Source organism: Belonocnema kinseyi, chromosome 7 (genome assembly GCF_010883055.1).
Source record: "Belonocnema kinseyi isolate 2016_QV_RU_SX_M_011 chromosome 7, B_treatae_v1, whole genome shotgun sequence".
In the NCBI taxonomy this organism is placed as follows: Eukaryota; Metazoa; Arthropoda; class Insecta; order Hymenoptera; family Cynipidae; genus Belonocnema; species Belonocnema kinseyi.
In genome coordinates this window covers 64191956-64209254 of record NC_046663.1, presented here as the reverse complement: position 1 = coordinate 64209254, position 17299 = coordinate 64191956, and the positions used below count along the sequence as shown (strand labels likewise).

Here is a 17299-nt window from a genome sequence, read left to right as displayed (position 1 = left end):
TCACTTGGTTTTTCTTCTTTTGATTCCAAGATCCTCTTTTTCAGGATCTTTTAAAGGATGTGACATCACACATGGGAATAACATTTTTTTTAATGCTTGGAAAAAAGGAAATTATTGTGATTTTATTTTACTAGTAAAGTGTGCCACTTTTAAATCGATAGTTCTTGATCATTTTTTTTCAAAAATGAATTATTCGCGAACGGTTCATCGTAATTTAATAATTGAGTTATGAAAATTTTTATTGCAAAGTATAATTTACGCTAAAAAATTGTTTGGTGAAAAAAACATTTTCTTATTGATTAAATAATCGTTTGTTTTAAACATAGATAGATAGATAGATTTAAGTCCAACTTTCTACTCATAGTTAAATTTTGTGATCAAAAAGATGAATTTTCAAGCAAGCAGATTATTTTTATACTAAAAAAGATGAATTTTCAACAAAATAGATCAATTATCAACTAAAAAAAAATCGATTTTCAACCGAAAGTTGAACGGTTAAGTTTTCAGTTAAAAAGATTAATTTAAGAAAATAATATCAAAATAGTTCACTTTTCCACAAAACAGATGAATTTTTAACAAAAAGAATAAAGCTAAATGAAAAAAATATGATTTTTTAAAAATAATGTGGATCAACTTTGAGCCAAGATAAAGGAGAATAATTTTAAAATAAATTATTTTGAATAAAATTATTGCTTTTATCATATTGAGTACAATATAAAACGAATTTTCCACTAAGCTGATGAATGGTCATGAAAAAATGAATTTTTAATCAAGTGGTTCAACTTTCTACAATATATAGTCCATTTTTTAAATTAAAAAGATGAATTTTTAACCAAGAAAACTAATTTTCTGCTAAAAAGATGAATTTTCAACAAAAGAGATCCATTATCAACTAAAAAAATCGATTTTCACCCAAAAGTTGAAAGGCTAATTTTTCAGTTAAGAAGATTAATTTAAGAAAATAATAATATTATCAAAATAGTTCACTTTTCCACAAAACGGATGAATTTCTAACAAAAAGAATAAAGCTACACTAAAAAGAAAAAGATTTTTTTTTAATAACTTGGATCAACTTTCAGCCAAGAAATAGATCCATTATCAACTAAAAAAATTCGATTTTCAACCGAAAGTTGAATGGTTAAGTTTTCAGTTTAAATGATTAAGAAAAAAATAATATTATCAAAATAGTTCGCTTTTGCACAAAATATATAAATTCTCAATTAAAAGAATGAAGCATCATTAAAAATTTTTTTTCAATGAAGTGGATTAAGCACAATATGAAACGAATTTTGAAATGATAAATGCTCATAAAAGTGCATTTTTAATCATGCTATTCAACTTTTTACCAGGTATAATTATTTTTGTATCAAAAATATGAACTATCAACCAAAAAATTAATTTTTCAAACAAAAAGATGAATTTTTAACTGAACTAATGAAGCTTCAACACAAAAACAGAATTCTTAGTAAAATAGTTTAATCTTCAACTAAGTAAAGTGAAATTTTCAACCAAGAAGATTAAGTTTCTATCAAAAGTTCTTTTTTTTTAACAAATCGGTTCAAACATTCAACCTAGTAGTTGGATTTTAAACCAAAAAAGATGAATTTTCATTTTAAAAAATTTAGTAGTTGGTATCTAAAATAATGGAGATTTTTAATTTAAATACATTTTTTAAAATTAAAATTCATCTTTTTTGGTTTAAAGTTCAACTACTGGGTTGATTGTTGGAACAATTTTGTTAAAAAAAAGACCTTTTTTTGTAGAAAATTAATCTTCTTTGTTGAAAATTTCACTATACTTTGTTGAAGATTAAACTATCGCGTCCGAACGTAATCGACCAGTCTGTAGGTCAGAACGCGGTCACAAAAAATCAATAACTTTTGAACTACTACAAAATAAAATCATTTTTTTCACCCAAATTTTCGGAAGAGATTGTAGCTTTTATTGGCACTTGGAAGAATTCTTTCACAGGCGGAGAAGTTTAATTAATTTTCAATTGTTTAAAGCAAACGATTATTTAACCAATAAAAAAATGTTTTTTTTTTACCAAACAATTTTTTAGCGTAAAGTATACTTTGCAATAAAAATTTTCATAACTCAATTATTGAATTCCGATGAATCGTTCGCGAGCAATCCATTTTTGAAAAAAAAATTATTAAAAACTTTGATTTTCAATAACTTTAAAAAAAAATGTTTTGCAAAAATATTTTAGGGGAGTTATTTTGATATAAAAACGCATTGAAAACTCTATAAATTCATTGAAAATAGAACTATCGATTTAAAAGTGGCACAGTTGAGATATTTTGACCCCTCTGTAACCATTTTTTGAAGAATTCTTTTCCTTCCCGCTTTCAAGAAACTTCCCCTTTTTCTCATTTTTTCCTTAAAATTCGCACTAAATTAATAGAACCCAATATGAAAATTCAACTATTTTTCATTTAAAATTACTTCTTTTAAATTGAAATGTCTACTATTTTATTTTTGTTTCAGAATACTTCTGAACGAATCTTTTTGGTTGGAAATTCAAGTATTTGTTTGAAGATTTAACTATTTTGTTGAAAATTCATTCTTTTTATAGTTGACTATTAATTTTTTTAAACAGAGAATTGAAATATTCCATTTTTGGTTGAAAATTTATAGTTTTAGTTCAAATTCAATAAATTGGTTGATGATGGATGCAATTTTTTTTGTTATTTCGTAATTTTTAGCAGAAAAATAATTTTTTTGATTAACAATTTATCTGACTTCGTAAATTTAACTATTTTGTTGAAAATTCGTTTTATTTGCGGTGAAAAATTAAATGTTTAAACCAGAAATTAAACTGATCCATTATATCTTGAAAATTGCTCGTTTTTACTTGAAAATGCAACTGTTTTGTTGAAAATTAATTTTTTTAACCGAAAATTAAACAGTTCCATTATATGTTGAAAATTAAAAAATTTATGTATATAATAGTAAATTCATCATTTTTGGTAGAAAATTAATCTTCTTGATTGAAAAGTCAACAAACATGGTTAAAATTTTAAATACTTTGTTTAAAATTCATTTTTTCAGTTGACGATCCATATCTGAGGAATAAAAGTCACCTTTTTTTCTTGTTGAAAATTCATTTTTTTTCGCTAAAAAATTAACTATTCTATTTTTAATCGAAAATTTAACTATTTGGTTGAAAATGTATGCACATATTTTGTAGAAGATTTGTATTTTTTTGGTAGATGATTTTTTTCTTCATTGAAAATTCAACTGCTTAATCAAAAAATAATTTCATTACTTGAAATTCCATCTATTCGATTAAAAATTTATCTATTTGTTGAAAATTCGTTTTCTTTTTGTTTGAAAATCAATTTTTTGAACTGCAAATTTAGCTATTCCATTTTTGGTTAAAAATTCTTTTATTGTGGTAGAAAATTCAACAATTATGGTGAAAATAAACTTTTTGGTAAAAATTCAACCCTTGCAGAAAATTTGCTTTTTTCTCTTCAAAATTCAACAATTTGGTTGAAATGTTTTTTCTTGATTAAAAATCTTTCTTGTTTGAAATTCTTTTCTTTTGTTAGAATATTATCGCTTTTGGTTAAAAATAATCGGTTTTGTGTTGAGGATTCAACTATTTTGTTGAAAATTCGAATTATTTAGTAAAATTCATCTGTTTTTATATAAAATTAACATCTTTCTTGTTTGAAATATCAACTCTATTATATTTTTTTAGAATTAATATTTTTCCTTAAATTCGACCGATTTTTATTTAAAATGACTTTTTTTTTGTTTCTTAAAATATCAAATATTATATTATTCGTCGAAAACTAAACTTTTTTGATTGAAAATACATCTACTTTGTTTAAAGTTGAACTACTTTGTTGAAAAGTAATATTATTTATCAAAAATTTAGCTGTTTTGTTGAAGATTCGTCGTTATGGGTAAAAATTTCGTCCTTTAATTAAATTTTGAATTCATCTTCTTTCTTTGAAAATTCAACATCTTATGTTATTTAGTTAAAAAATCATTTTATTATTTGAAGATCCATCTCTTTAATTAAAAATCTAACTATTTTGTTGAAAATCTGTTTTATTTTTTGTTCAAAATCAATTTTTGTAACTGAAAATTTAACTGTTCTACTTTTAGATGAAAATGAACTTTTTTGGTTAACAAATTGAACTTATTGTAACGTATTGTGGTAAAATTTGTCTTTTTGGATGAAAAATTTAACTTTTTTTTTGTTTGAAAATTATATTAGTTTGATAGAAAATTTAACAATTTGGCAAAAAATTAATTTTTTTGGTAAAAAATTCAACTCCTTTGTAGAGAAGTATGCTCGTTGAATTAAAAATCTTTTTGGTTAAAAATTCAAATCTTTTGGCAGAAATATAATTTTTCTTTTTTTTTTGGTTAAAAATTAATCTGTTTTTTATTTTAAATTAAATTTCACTTTTGGTTGAAATGTCAACTATTATATATTTTTAGTTGAGAATTAATCTGTTTTGCTTGAAAACAAAACTAATGCTTGTTGGTTGATAATTCAACGGTTCTGTGTACAAGTCATCGTTTTTTTTTTTAAATTAGACTATTTTCTTAAAAATTCATTTTTTTTATATAGAAAATTCGTCCTTCTTGACTTAGATTCATATTTTTTGGTAAAAAGTTATTTGGTTCAAAATTCGTCTTTGGCTTCAAGATTCAACTATTTATTTCAAAATGAAACTGTTTTTGTTCGAAAAATCGACAAGTTAGTTGAAAATTAATCGTTATTTGTTTAGAATTCAACTATTTTGTTGAAAATGCATTTTATCTCGATATAGAATTCAATATGATATCCTACACATTTATATTTAAAAGAATGTATTCTCCAATTATGCTCTTATTTTCGCGAAAAATCACTCTATTCTGTGAAGTCTGTTGAAATATTATGATTGTAAATATTTTTTTATTTTAGATGTTTATCAAATTAAATCGAGGAAAAAATGTTGACCTAGCTGCCCGGTAATTTTTTCAGATTAAGGCCAAAAGAAAAATAATAAAACATGATGAAACATACAATGCGATATATTTCAAAAAGAAATAAGTTTTTTCAATTTCGATACATATAATGGCCAAAAAATTCACACTATCTCGTCACAGTCTTTTGAAAAAATCAAGACAATCCTTTGGTAACGTGCACACAAAAAAGTGTCGCAGTGACTTTATCATTCAAATAGTGAAAAATTGCATTGATTCAAGCGCAAAAAAAATCATTTAAAAAATACCTTCAATTTGACAGATTTATCCGAAATCTGTAAAAAAATTGAGGCTCACATCAATCGAAACCTATAAGTTTCAAATGTATTAGCACTTCCACTACTTTCTTTAAATTCTACTTACACAATGCTTTCTAAAATATACATCTACCTAGTATTCGAAAAAAGTATAATCGTCGATTAGGATTCAATAATTCAAACATTTCATTTGGCACCAATTAATCAATAATTGTCTATCTAATTTAATTCGAATAGATAATAAAATAAGGAACCAAAAAAATCGAATATGAAAGCAATACAATCAAAAAATTGTCCAATTCATTTCGCAGTCAATTGGAAATCAGTCACTAGAAAGTTACGAAACTTTAATGGATTTTTCTATCACGTTTATCCTGGATTTTGACTCAATTTAAATTTTAAAATGGAGGTAAATTTGATTAAAATTTTCAGCAGGTACCCTCCAATTTTTCATTCAGTCTAAGCAGAGCTTTTCTCGTCTACTTGGAAATATGTGTCGATGTGGACATCATAAAATAATAAATAATAATTTACCGTAAGATGCCATTTACAGCTATTTCACATTTAATACAAGGCAAATCAATGGGGGGGCTCGAAAATTGTAATCGTTCGCCGTTGCCTACTTATTTTGTCTATAAGAATTACTTTTCTTCGATTTTGCTTCGATTCTGTCCTCCAATTTGTGGATCAAATCGTCCAGGTCGCTCTGAAAAAAAAAAAGTTTGATTATTAATTTTTTATTGTCTATAAGATTCAAGATATTCCAAGGGCCGATCCCGAGAGGGGCGTCGGGGCGCTCGCCCCCTTAGATTTATGGAACCAGATTGAACTTTTCAAGTGAAAATATTGCGTTTTCAACAAGAAAGATGAATTTTTCACCAAATGGTTGATTTTTCAACAAAAAGATTCATTTTCTACCAAAAAAGACATTTTTTCGTTTAAAAAAATTAATGTTCAATCAACCAAAGTGATTTTCAACCAAAAAGATCAATTTTCAAACAAAACAAAGTAAGAACAAAATTTCAACCAATTAGTATAATTTTGAACTAAAAAGACACATTTTCCAGCAAAAATCAAATTGTTAAATTTCCAGTTAAAAAATAGACTAATTTTTCACAAAAAATGACAAATTTTCTAGCCAAGTGGTTAAGTTTCAATTAAAATGATGCATTTTCAACTATTATCAATGAATTTTAAACTTAAAGATGAATTTTCAACAAAAGAGTTTAACTGTCAACCAAGTAGTTTTATTTTCAACAAAAAAGATGAATTTTCTACCAAAAAATAGGATTTTTAACAAAATAGTTAAATTTTGAGTTAATTAAAAAACTTAATTAAAAAAAAAATCAACCAAAATGATGCATAAATTAAAAAAATACATAAATTTGTAACGAAATAGTTGAATTTTTAACTAAAAAAGATCAGTTTCCCAAATAATCTAATAGTTAAATTATCAGTTGAAAAATAATCATTTTCAAAAAAAATATTCAAGCTAAGTTATTAATTTTCAACTAAAAAGATAAATCTTCAACTGGATTAGATACGTTTTAAACCAAAAAGATTAATTTTTAATAAGCGAGTTTAACTTTTAAACACGTAATGTTATTTGAAACCATAAAGATGAATTTTCAACTAAAATTATGAACACATATTTAGATGGAGTACTTGAATTTTCAAACAAAGAGATGAATTTTCAAAATTCAACTCAACTAAAAGTAGAATAGTTCAATTTTTGTTGAAAAAAAATTGCAACAAAACTGTCAATTTTCAAACAAAAAGATGAATTTACATCCAAGAAGATTAATTTCTACAAAAAAACGAATTTTCAAATGAAAAAGTGAATTAAAATTTGAAGTTACATTTTTATTGAAAAAATTCTATATTCAACCAAAGAGATGATTTTTTAAATAATATGATGGAATATTTAACTGGAATAGTTACATTCTCAGTTTTGAAGAAATTATTTTTTACCAACAAAGAAAAAACAAAGTTTTAACTGGAATCGTTAAACTTTCAGTAACAATAAATTAATTTTTAGCCAAAGAAAAAACGAATTTTTAACCAAATAGCTTATTTTTTAACAAAAGAGTTTACCTTTCCAACAAGTAATTAAATTTCCATACCGAAAAAGATGAATTCTGAACAAAAACTATATCAGTTGATATTTAAATAAAAAAACATTAAAATTTTTAATAAAAAAAACCACTGAATTCTATGAACGAAAAAAAATAATATTTTAGAAAACAGATGAATTTTCTGACAAAATGATGAATTTTCAAAACAAAAAGAAACATTTTCTATCAAAAATAGTTCAATTTTCAACTTGAATATATAAAGTATCATCATGAAAATTAATTGTCAATCAAATACTTAAATTTTAATTGAATCAAATTAGTTTATAACCCAAAAGTGAAATTTTCAACAAAATAGTTGCATTTTTAAAATAAAAAATAATATTTTACCCAAACATGGAATATGTAGTTAAATTTTAATTAAAAGAATTAATTTTTAATAGAAAAAAAATATTCTACAAAATAGTGGAATTTTTTACCACATACTTGAACTTTCTAAAAAATATTGAATTTCTAAAACAAAACGAAGAATTTTCTATACAAAACAGTTGAATTCTCAACTCGAAAATATGAATTTAAAAAAAAAAGTTCAAATTAGACCAACTTTCTATCAAGCAGTTGAATTTCAAACCCAACAATATGAATTCTTAACAAAAAAGTTCATTTTCAACCCAACAGATATGAATTTTCAACAAAAAAATGACTTTTTAATAAAGTAGTTCAACGTTCAATCAAGTAGTTAAATTTTCGACCAAATTGTTGGATTTTCAAGCCGATAAGACGAATTTTCTATCAAACAGTTAATTATTCAACCAAAAAATATGAAATCCTGATAAAAAAGATCATTTTCAACTAAAATGATGAATTTTCAACAACGAAAAATGATTTTTTAATAAAGTAGTTCATCTTACAATCAAGGAGTCAAATTTTCTACCAAATTGATGAATTTTCAAACCGATAAGACGAATTTTCTATCAAACAGTTGATTTTTCAACCAAAAAATATTAATTCTTAATAAAAAAGTTAATGTTCAACTAAAATTATAAATGTTCAACAACGAAAAATGACTTTTTAATAAAGTAGTTCAACGTTCAATCAAGGAGTTAAATTTTCGACCAAATTGTTGGATTTTCAAGCCGATACGACGAATTTTCTATCAAACAGTTAATTTTTCAACCAAAAAATATGAAATCCTGATAAAAAAGACCATTTTCAACTAAAATGATGAATTTTCAACAACGAAAAATGATTTTTTAATAAAGTAGTTCATCTTACAACCAAGCAGTTAAATTTTCTACCAAATTGATGAATTTTCAAACCGATAAGACGAATTTTCTATCAAACAGTTAATTTTTCAACCAAAAAATATGAATTCTTAATAAAAAAGTTAATTTTCAACTAAAATGATAAATATTCAACAACGAAAAATGACTTTTTAATAAAGTAGTTCAACGTTCAACCAAGGAGTTAAATTTTCTACCAAATTGTTAAATTTTTAAACTGTCAAGAGCAATTTTTTATCAAACAGTTGATTTTTCAACCCAAAAATATGAATCCTTTACAAAAAATCTAATTTTCAACCAAATAGATATGAATTTTCAACAAGAAATTACCTTTTAATAAAGTAGCTCAACTTTTAACCAAAAAATTAAATTTTTTATCAAACAGTTAATTTTTCAACCAAAAAATATGAATTCTTAATAAAAATGTTAATTTTCAACAACGAAGAATGATTTTTTAATAAAGTATTTCAACCAAGGAGTTAAATTTTCGACCAAATTGTTGAATTTTCAAACCGATAAGACCAATTTTCTATGAAATAGTTGATTTTTCAACCCAAAAATATGAATTTTTAACAAATATAGAAAAATCGTGCCCCCCCCCCCCAGAATTTACGCAATTTATGCGAAAAATGTTGCGGATCAGGCCTTGGGATATTCTGGAAATTAGAAATGACTTGAAAACTAAATTTACCTCGCTGTATGTGATCATTAGAAGGCAATTTTTCAAGAGATGTTTTTTCCTCGTCAAAAGCTGAATCCCATGGGGAAGGCAATACATGCCATCATCTAGTGAATTGCTAACCAAAGAAACAAACAAACTAGCCCGGCAAGTTTCGCACTCGAAATCGCCATCCTCTTCTTTGATTTTTTTGCCCTTTCCTCGTTTTCCGCTTTCCGGCGTTGGCAATTTTTCCGTATTTGTTAGCCCCAGACTCTTCAACTGTCTGCGATAATCAATTTCCCTTTCACAGACTCTCTTCACTGTTGGCAAGATCTGAAAAAGTAAATTACAAAATAGCTCAGTTTCTTTTTCATATCTTACAGGTAGTTTTTTAATGGCTTAGTTTTGTATTTTTCCCGAAAATCGGCAAAAACTGGGAACTGAGATTGCATCTGTTTTTGATGGGGAATTTTCCAAATTTTTTAAAAGAAAAATCTGTCCACACACTTAAAATATCGAAATTGTTTAATTGTTAACTTTTGCAATTATATAATCACAATTTAGAGAATTAAAGGTCGAATTAAAAAAAAATTTGATAAAAAACGTTTGAGTTGATCAGCAGTAAATATAAATTAATTAATGATTTTTTTAACTGAGCAGTGCTTCGAGTATTGAAAATTTAACAAAGAACAGATTTCAACGTTGAAAATTGAAACATTATAAACTATTTTCAATTTCAAAATAATTTAAAATTATTAGATTCACAATATTCGACAATACTTGACTGTTCATTTAAAATGAGCAATTATGAACAACTTGAAACTGAATAATAATTATAACTTTTTATTACCAGCATTTGTATTTAGTTGGAAGAGAGGAAATTTTGGTTTTAAATTTTTTCGGAGTTGGAAGAGACCCTTCTTTATTTTTCTAATTTTTATTAAGTTGAAAGGCACGCAATTTTAGTTATTAATTTTTTTTCTAAATTGGAAGAAACCTTTTGTTTATTTTTTTTTTTTCATTCAGTTTAAGGGAAGAATGATTTATTTTCCATTTTTATTTTCTGAATTAGAAGAGGTAATTTCTTTCTTATTACATTTTTTATTATTTTTTATTTATTATTTATTTACTAATGATTGTTTCTGAATTGGAAGAGGCGAGTTTTGGTCTTTTTTGGAATTTTGATAGAGGGATTTTCAATTAGTTTCTGAATTTGAAAAGAATAATTTTCCTTTTTAAACATTTTTATTAAGTAGGAAACTTAGAAGCGAGGAAATTTCGATTTTAATTTTTTGCTGAATAGGAGGAGGGACTTCTTTTCTGATTTGTATTGGGTTTAAAGGGAGGAAAATTTTTATTTCTAATTCTTCATGAATTGGAAGGTTAATTTTTTATTTCTAATATTTTTATTGAGTTTTAGGGAGAAAATTTGGAATTTCAATTATTGATGAATTGAAAGAGACCCTTTCTTATTTTTATAATTTTTATTCAGTTGGAAGGGATAAGATTTTCGTTATTGTTATTTTTTTTCAATTGGAAGAGACCTTTTTTTCATTGAGTTGAAGGGAAGGTTTTTTAACAACATTTTTTTTCTGAATTGAAAGATGGAAATTTTGTATTTTTAGCATTTTCATTGAATTGGGAGGAATGGAATTACGGTTATTAATTATTTTAAAAATTGGAGGAGGGACAATTTATACTTTAAATTTTTTTTCTGAACTGAAGAGGTACTTCTTTTGTTTTCAATCTTTTTATTGAGTTGGAAGGAATGAAATTTTGGTTTTGAAATCCTTCTGCATTGGAAGAGGCCCTATTTTTATTTTTATTGAATTAGCAGGGATGAAATTTTGGTTATTTTTTATGTACTGGTTCAAATAAATAATTTGCTATTATCAAATTCATTCTACATTGAAAGAGACAATTTTTTATTTATAACACTTTTATTTAGTTAAAAAGGAAGGGAATTTTGGTTATCAAATTTTTCTTAACTAAAGAGATTTTTGTTTTGAACTTTTTTAATGAGTTGGAAGGGATGAAATTTTGGTGTCAATATTTTTCTGCAATTGGAAGAGGCCATTTTGTTTATTTGAACTTTTTTTATTAAGTCTAAGCGAAGAATGTTGTATTAAAAAGTGTTTTCTACATTGGAAGATGAAACTTCTCTATTTTTAAGGAAGGTAATTTTGAGTTTCAATTTTTTTTTATTTGGAAGATCAATTTTTTTAGATCAAGCCTTTCTATCCAATTGGAAGGGAGAAAATTTTGATTAAACATTTTTTCTCGGGTGGAAGAGGATCTTTTTTAATTTTCATCATTTTCATTGAGTTAGAAGGCATGAAATTTTGATTTTTTTTTTCTAAATTCGAATAGACCTTTTTTTATCATATTTATTGAGATGGAAAGGATGAAATTTTCGTTTTCAATGTTCTCTGAATTGGGAGAGTCCATTTTTTATTTTAAACATTTTTACTGAGTTGAAAGGGATAATATTTTGGTTTAAAAAATTTTCTGAACTCAAAAAGGTCCTATTTTTATTTTTATAATTTTTATTGAAATTTGAAATTTTATGAAAAATGCCTGTCAACCCAGGCATGACTGGAATTTTTTTCTTCTGAATAAAACTGCCCACCTGAATAAATAAATAAAGTATTCACCTGTTTCAGAATTTCTACGTGAGATCTTGTGTCATTGATAAGGCTGAAGAGCAATCTTTCGAAAGAAAATATTGATGGTTCGCAACTGTCGTGTATATCCTAAAATAAAAAAAAAAGAAGGATTAAATTCCAATTAACGAATACCTAAAATAGATAAATTTGAGATATATATATATATATATATTTTTTTTAAGGAAATGAACGGACCTGAAAAACTTGTTCGGCAGTTTCGAGCCAAGAGGACTGTGCAAAATAGACGCTTTCTGAAACGACATAACCAGTGCAAATACTCGATGTGAAAGCTTTAGGAAAAACGACGATAAATTGTCCAGGTTCCTGGACTGTTTGACACAAGGGAACGTCGTTTTTCACGAGCATTTCCGGAGGCACCATGGCAGTATCAGAAGGCAGCCAAATTTTTTTATTTTTGCAATAACGCGGCACCATTTTCGAGAGAGCATTTCTGAAATTGTTGCTATGCTCATCAGGAATCCCGTACCAAATTTTTTTCGCTCCAGTGTGCAAATATTCGATCCAGGGAAGTCCATGAGGATCTCGATACCAGCAGCAAGCACTAAAAAGCATTCCAACGTGCAGAGTCGGTACGGTCACACCTGGAAAGAAAAATTAAATTAATTGAAAATGACTTTCCTACTAATTTAAAAAAAACGTCAGAACTTTCAGGGTGACCGTTTTAATTAAAGAACAAACTTCCCGGTCATTTCCCAGTTTTTCCCTGGTTTTGCAAATATTTTTCCCGGTCAATAAAATATAAAAAATCGAAATCTAAAGCTAAACAGCAAAAGTACAAGTAATACAAAATAAACAACAAACTAAAGCATCAGTTTTTAAATTCAAAAATTTTATATGGAATTGCTCAATAATTTAAACGTATAAAATGGAAGGACTAACACTTTTCAACTGAATAATTTCAAGTTTAATGAATTTAAACTGCAAAATTTAGAATTTTTAACATTCATAAATTATAGAGTTCAAAGAGTTAGATTAAGTTCCAAAAATATAAATCCAGGTTAACATTTTCAATATTTTAAATTAAATAATAAATCAATGAACTTTAAAAATGGTGAAAATTATATTATTCAGTTATTTTAAGCCAATAAATATTTTAAAAATTACATTTTTTCAACTTAAAAATTCTTAAATTAGAATTTAAATTATTTTTATTTTAAATAGTTTAAGCATCCTTGAAAAACTTTAAAATTTTATTTCAAAATCTTAAGAAATCTAGAAGTAGTTTTAAATTTTTTCAAATTTACCTTTATTTTTTAAATTTTTTCAAAACTTCTCAGTAACATGAAAAATTAATTGAGTTTGTCCTACAAATTTTAAAAAATCCTGCGAATTAAAAAAAATCTCCTTAAAATTTGGATTTCTAAATAACAATTGAACACTACTTATTTTAAGAGATATTTAGAAGTTTGAAAAAGATTAAAAATTAATGTAGCACTTGAAATGATTTCAAATCACTTTAACGAAGTATGTTTACCGAAAAAATTTGGTTACACGTACCGAAATTTTGTTGCAAATACTCACAACCTAATTTAAAACAAAATGTAGATTTTTGCGGGTTACAAAAAATTTAGAAGCTTTTTAAGAATAATGAAAGGCTCCAAACGAATAAAAACTTTTTCTTAAAATTCCTAGGAAAATTGAAAATGATTCTTCATTTTGAAAAATTACTTTAACAGAATATTCAAAAAGATTTTAAGAGAATTCCAATATTATTAGAAACGACCCAGGATGAATTTTAAGATTTTTTTTTAATTTTTAAGATTTTCTAAAAATGGTAGGAAAAATTTTATTCAATTTAAAATATGTTTAGAAGTTCTGATTTTTTTTTCAAAAACTTCTTTTAAATTACTTGATATCATTTTAAGTTTTTAATTAATTTTGACTCGTTTCAAAACTTCTAAATATCTCTTAAAATTACTCAAATTTTTCTAAAAATAATACGTGTTCAATTATTATTTATACATAAAAATTCAACAATTTCGCTCATAAACTAAACATTTTATTAAGTAGAACAATACAAATTGTAATGTTAAAAGCTTTTCGAACTTTTGACGTTTCAAAGCTTTCTATGTCAAACATTTAAGTTTCAAATTGTTCACTTTTAAATATTCAGCTTCAATTTATGTTAAATTAAATGGTTTAAAAATGAAATAATTTAGACTGAAACAATATTTTTAATTTATTAAAAGCCTTTAATTACGAATTAATTACGAACCTGGAAATTCTTTAACTTTCAACGGATTTAGAATCGTTTTATCAAATCAATCATTTTAGTTTTTAATACTTAAAGTAGCGATCCGTTTTAAAAATTATTTATTTATATTTACAGTTGATAAAATAAAACTTTTTTTTATAAAAAATTTGCAACTTTAAACATTTTTAATTATTTAAGTCTTCAATATTGCACGTTAAAATTCTTTAAATTAAAAATATAAGCTTAAAAATAAAAGTTTTAAATTGAACATTTTTCAGGTAAAATATTGTCGAATTACGCATTATAAACCGAATTATATCATAATTTAAAAAAATCAATTGAACCAATTATTTAAAAAACTGTTGAAATCGAATTTGGACAGATTTTTCTTCTGAAAACTTGTCAAATTCCCGGTCCCGAAATAAATTCACTGTCATTTCCCGGTTTTTCCCGGTCTCAGAAAATTCCTGGTCATTTCCAGGTCCAGCGGCCACCCTGATTTTATCAGATAGATTATTTTAAATTTTAGATGATAGATATTAGATATAGATATTATAGATTATTTAAATTAAATTTATTTTAAATATCCAAATACTGAAAAAAATTCGCTAACAATCCCAAATTTTTTCCAGGTATCTAAAATTTTGTTCAGAAAATCCATACAATTTTTTGCGCGTTTATTATAAATATTTTTTTTTCATTTTTGGTAAATATATAAAAATAGTACTATTAATATGCAAAATTAAATAACTGTTCTTTCATTTTAAAAAGTAACTAATTTTGTTAATTCAAAGAGGATTGAAATAAATAATACTAAAGAAATAATCATTTCTTCAATTCGTCTCTAAAGATCATGAATTTGAATAATAATTCAGTGCATATTTAAGTAAAACTAATGTGGATTGTGGAAATTATATAAATTTAATTTAAAACGCTTCCAATACCTAACTTTTCAAATCAAAATATGGACTTTTCAACAATATAGATGAATTTTTATCCAAATAGTTGAATTTACAGTCAAATGGATGAATTTTATACAATAAAGACGATTTTTCAACCAAACAGTTGAATTTTGAACTAAAAATGATCAATTTTGAACCAAAAATGGAACAGTTTAGTTTTCAGTTTATAAAATTAATTCAGGACCATGAAAAAAATAATTTGTAACCAAATGATTAAATTTTAAACCAAAAGGGTGAATTTATAAACAAGAAGATTAAATTTCTGCCAAGAAAAGATGATTTTTTAGCAAATTACATGAACTTTGAACCAAAACGATGGAATATCCAAGAGAAAATAGTTACATTTTCAGTTTAAAACAAAATTAATTTCCACCTAAAACAAATTTTGAACAGAAAATTTTATTTTTAACCAAAAAGTTGCATTTTGAATAAAAAAAGGAAATTTCAAACCATTTTTTTTTTTGCCAAAAATACGAATTTTTAACTAAAAAAGGTCAATTTTCATCCAAAAGGGGAAAAGTTACATTTTCAGTAAAAACAATTAATTTAAAAAAACTAATTTTCAACAAAATAGTTACATTTTCAATCAAAGAGATGGCTTTTAAATTAAAATTATGAATCTTTGACCCATAAAAAATTTAACAAAATTGCCTTACTTTAAGCCAAGTTTGGTTAAATTTACATCCAAAAAAGATGAATTCTCAACAAAAAAATGTAATAGTTGATATTTAAACTAAAACAGATTTTAATTTTTCAGTCAATAGAGAGAACAAATATCAACCAAGTGTTGAATTTTTAAGAAAAAAAATGAATTTTCAACCAAGAAGATAAAATTGCTATCAAAAAGGGTGAATTTTCAACAAAATACATGAATGTCCAATCAGTCAATCCAAAAACTTGATAGTTCATAACTGGAAGAACACATAATTTAATGTATAATCAAAAAGAATTAAATTCAACCAAAAGAGTGAGTTTCCAAAAAAATAGTTTAGCTACAAAAAAAATTTTTTGTTTAACTAAATTGTTGAATTTTGAGCTAAAAAGAAGAATTTTCTACAAAACAGTTAAATTTTCAACCCGAAAATATCAATTTAAAAACAAAAATTAATTTTTAACCAAACAGATGAATTTCAACCCAAATAGTTAAATTTTCAAACCAAAAAGACTAATTTCCAACGAACTATTTAAATCCAGCTATAAAAGACTACTTTTACGAATAAAAAAACATTGTTTTTAAATTTTATATTACGAATCTCTGGCTTTGAAAAAAATGCCCTGAATTTCCAGGTTTTCCAGGTGAGTAGACACCCAGGGTAATTTATAATTCTTTTTCAAATTTCCATGTCCTAACTTAGAATTTTAATTCTTTTCGAAAATTTCCCGTTCAATGTTAGAATTTTTGCAGTCAAGAAGGAAAAAAAAGTTAATACAAATTGTCGAACTTTGAAGCCAAAAGACGAATTTTCTGTAAAACAGTTGAATTTTCAACCCAAAAAAATGAAATTTGAATAAAAAGTTAACTTTTAACAAACAAAAAAAAAGAAAAACCAAAAGAATTAGTTTTCTACTAGAAAGGGGTATTTTCCAATAATGGAAAAGTTTCATTTAGTTCATAAAAAACTTATATCAAACCAGAATTTTTAACTAAAATGGTGCATTTTCAATTGACATATTTGAATTTTTAGTTACCAAATTAATTTTTAACCAAATATTTCAACTTTCAAACAAAGAAATTAATTTTCTACTAAAATACTACATTTTTAAATGGAATAGTTGAATTTTCAGTTAACAAAATAAATTTTTAACTGGAATAGTGGAATCTTAAGTCAATGAAATTAATTTTGAACAAAAATAGTTCAACTTTTAACCATATATTTGAATTTTCAACTGGAAAAGTTGAATTTTTATTTAACAAAATGAATTTTGAACTGGAACAGTTTGAATTTTTAATTTAAAAAATGAATATTCAACTGGAATAGTTTAATTTTTAGTTAATAAAATCAATTTTCAACTGGAATAGTGATTTTTTTAGTTAACTAAATTAATTTTCAACAAAATAGTTCCACTTTCAACCAAAGAGATGAATTTTCAACTAAAATAATACACTTTTAACTAGAATAGTTGAATTTTCTGTTAACAAAATTAATTTACAACTGCAATATTGGAATCTTTAGTTAATAAACTTAATTAT

At 24.7% G+C, this 17299-nt stretch overlaps 1 protein-coding gene across 1 annotated transcript in view; it reads right to left on the bottom strand.

Moving 5' to 3' along the window:
- Positions 1-5022: 5022 nt before the first annotated feature.
- Positions 5023-17299, bottom strand: part of LOC117176026 (protein Jumonji) — a 44934-nt gene continuing 32657 nt past the window's right edge. The window contains exons 6-9 of the mRNA XM_033365991.1: positions 12127-12533; positions 11920-12018; positions 9296-9598; positions 5023-5955 (exon numbers count right to left, since the gene is read on the bottom strand). Of these exons, the coding sequence (XP_033221882.1) occupies positions 5869-5955; positions 9296-9598; positions 11920-12018; positions 12127-12533 (896 nt within the window). The 3' untranslated portion in view covers positions 5023-5868. The remainder of the gene's footprint in view (positions 5956-9295; positions 9599-11919; positions 12019-12126; positions 12534-17299) is intronic.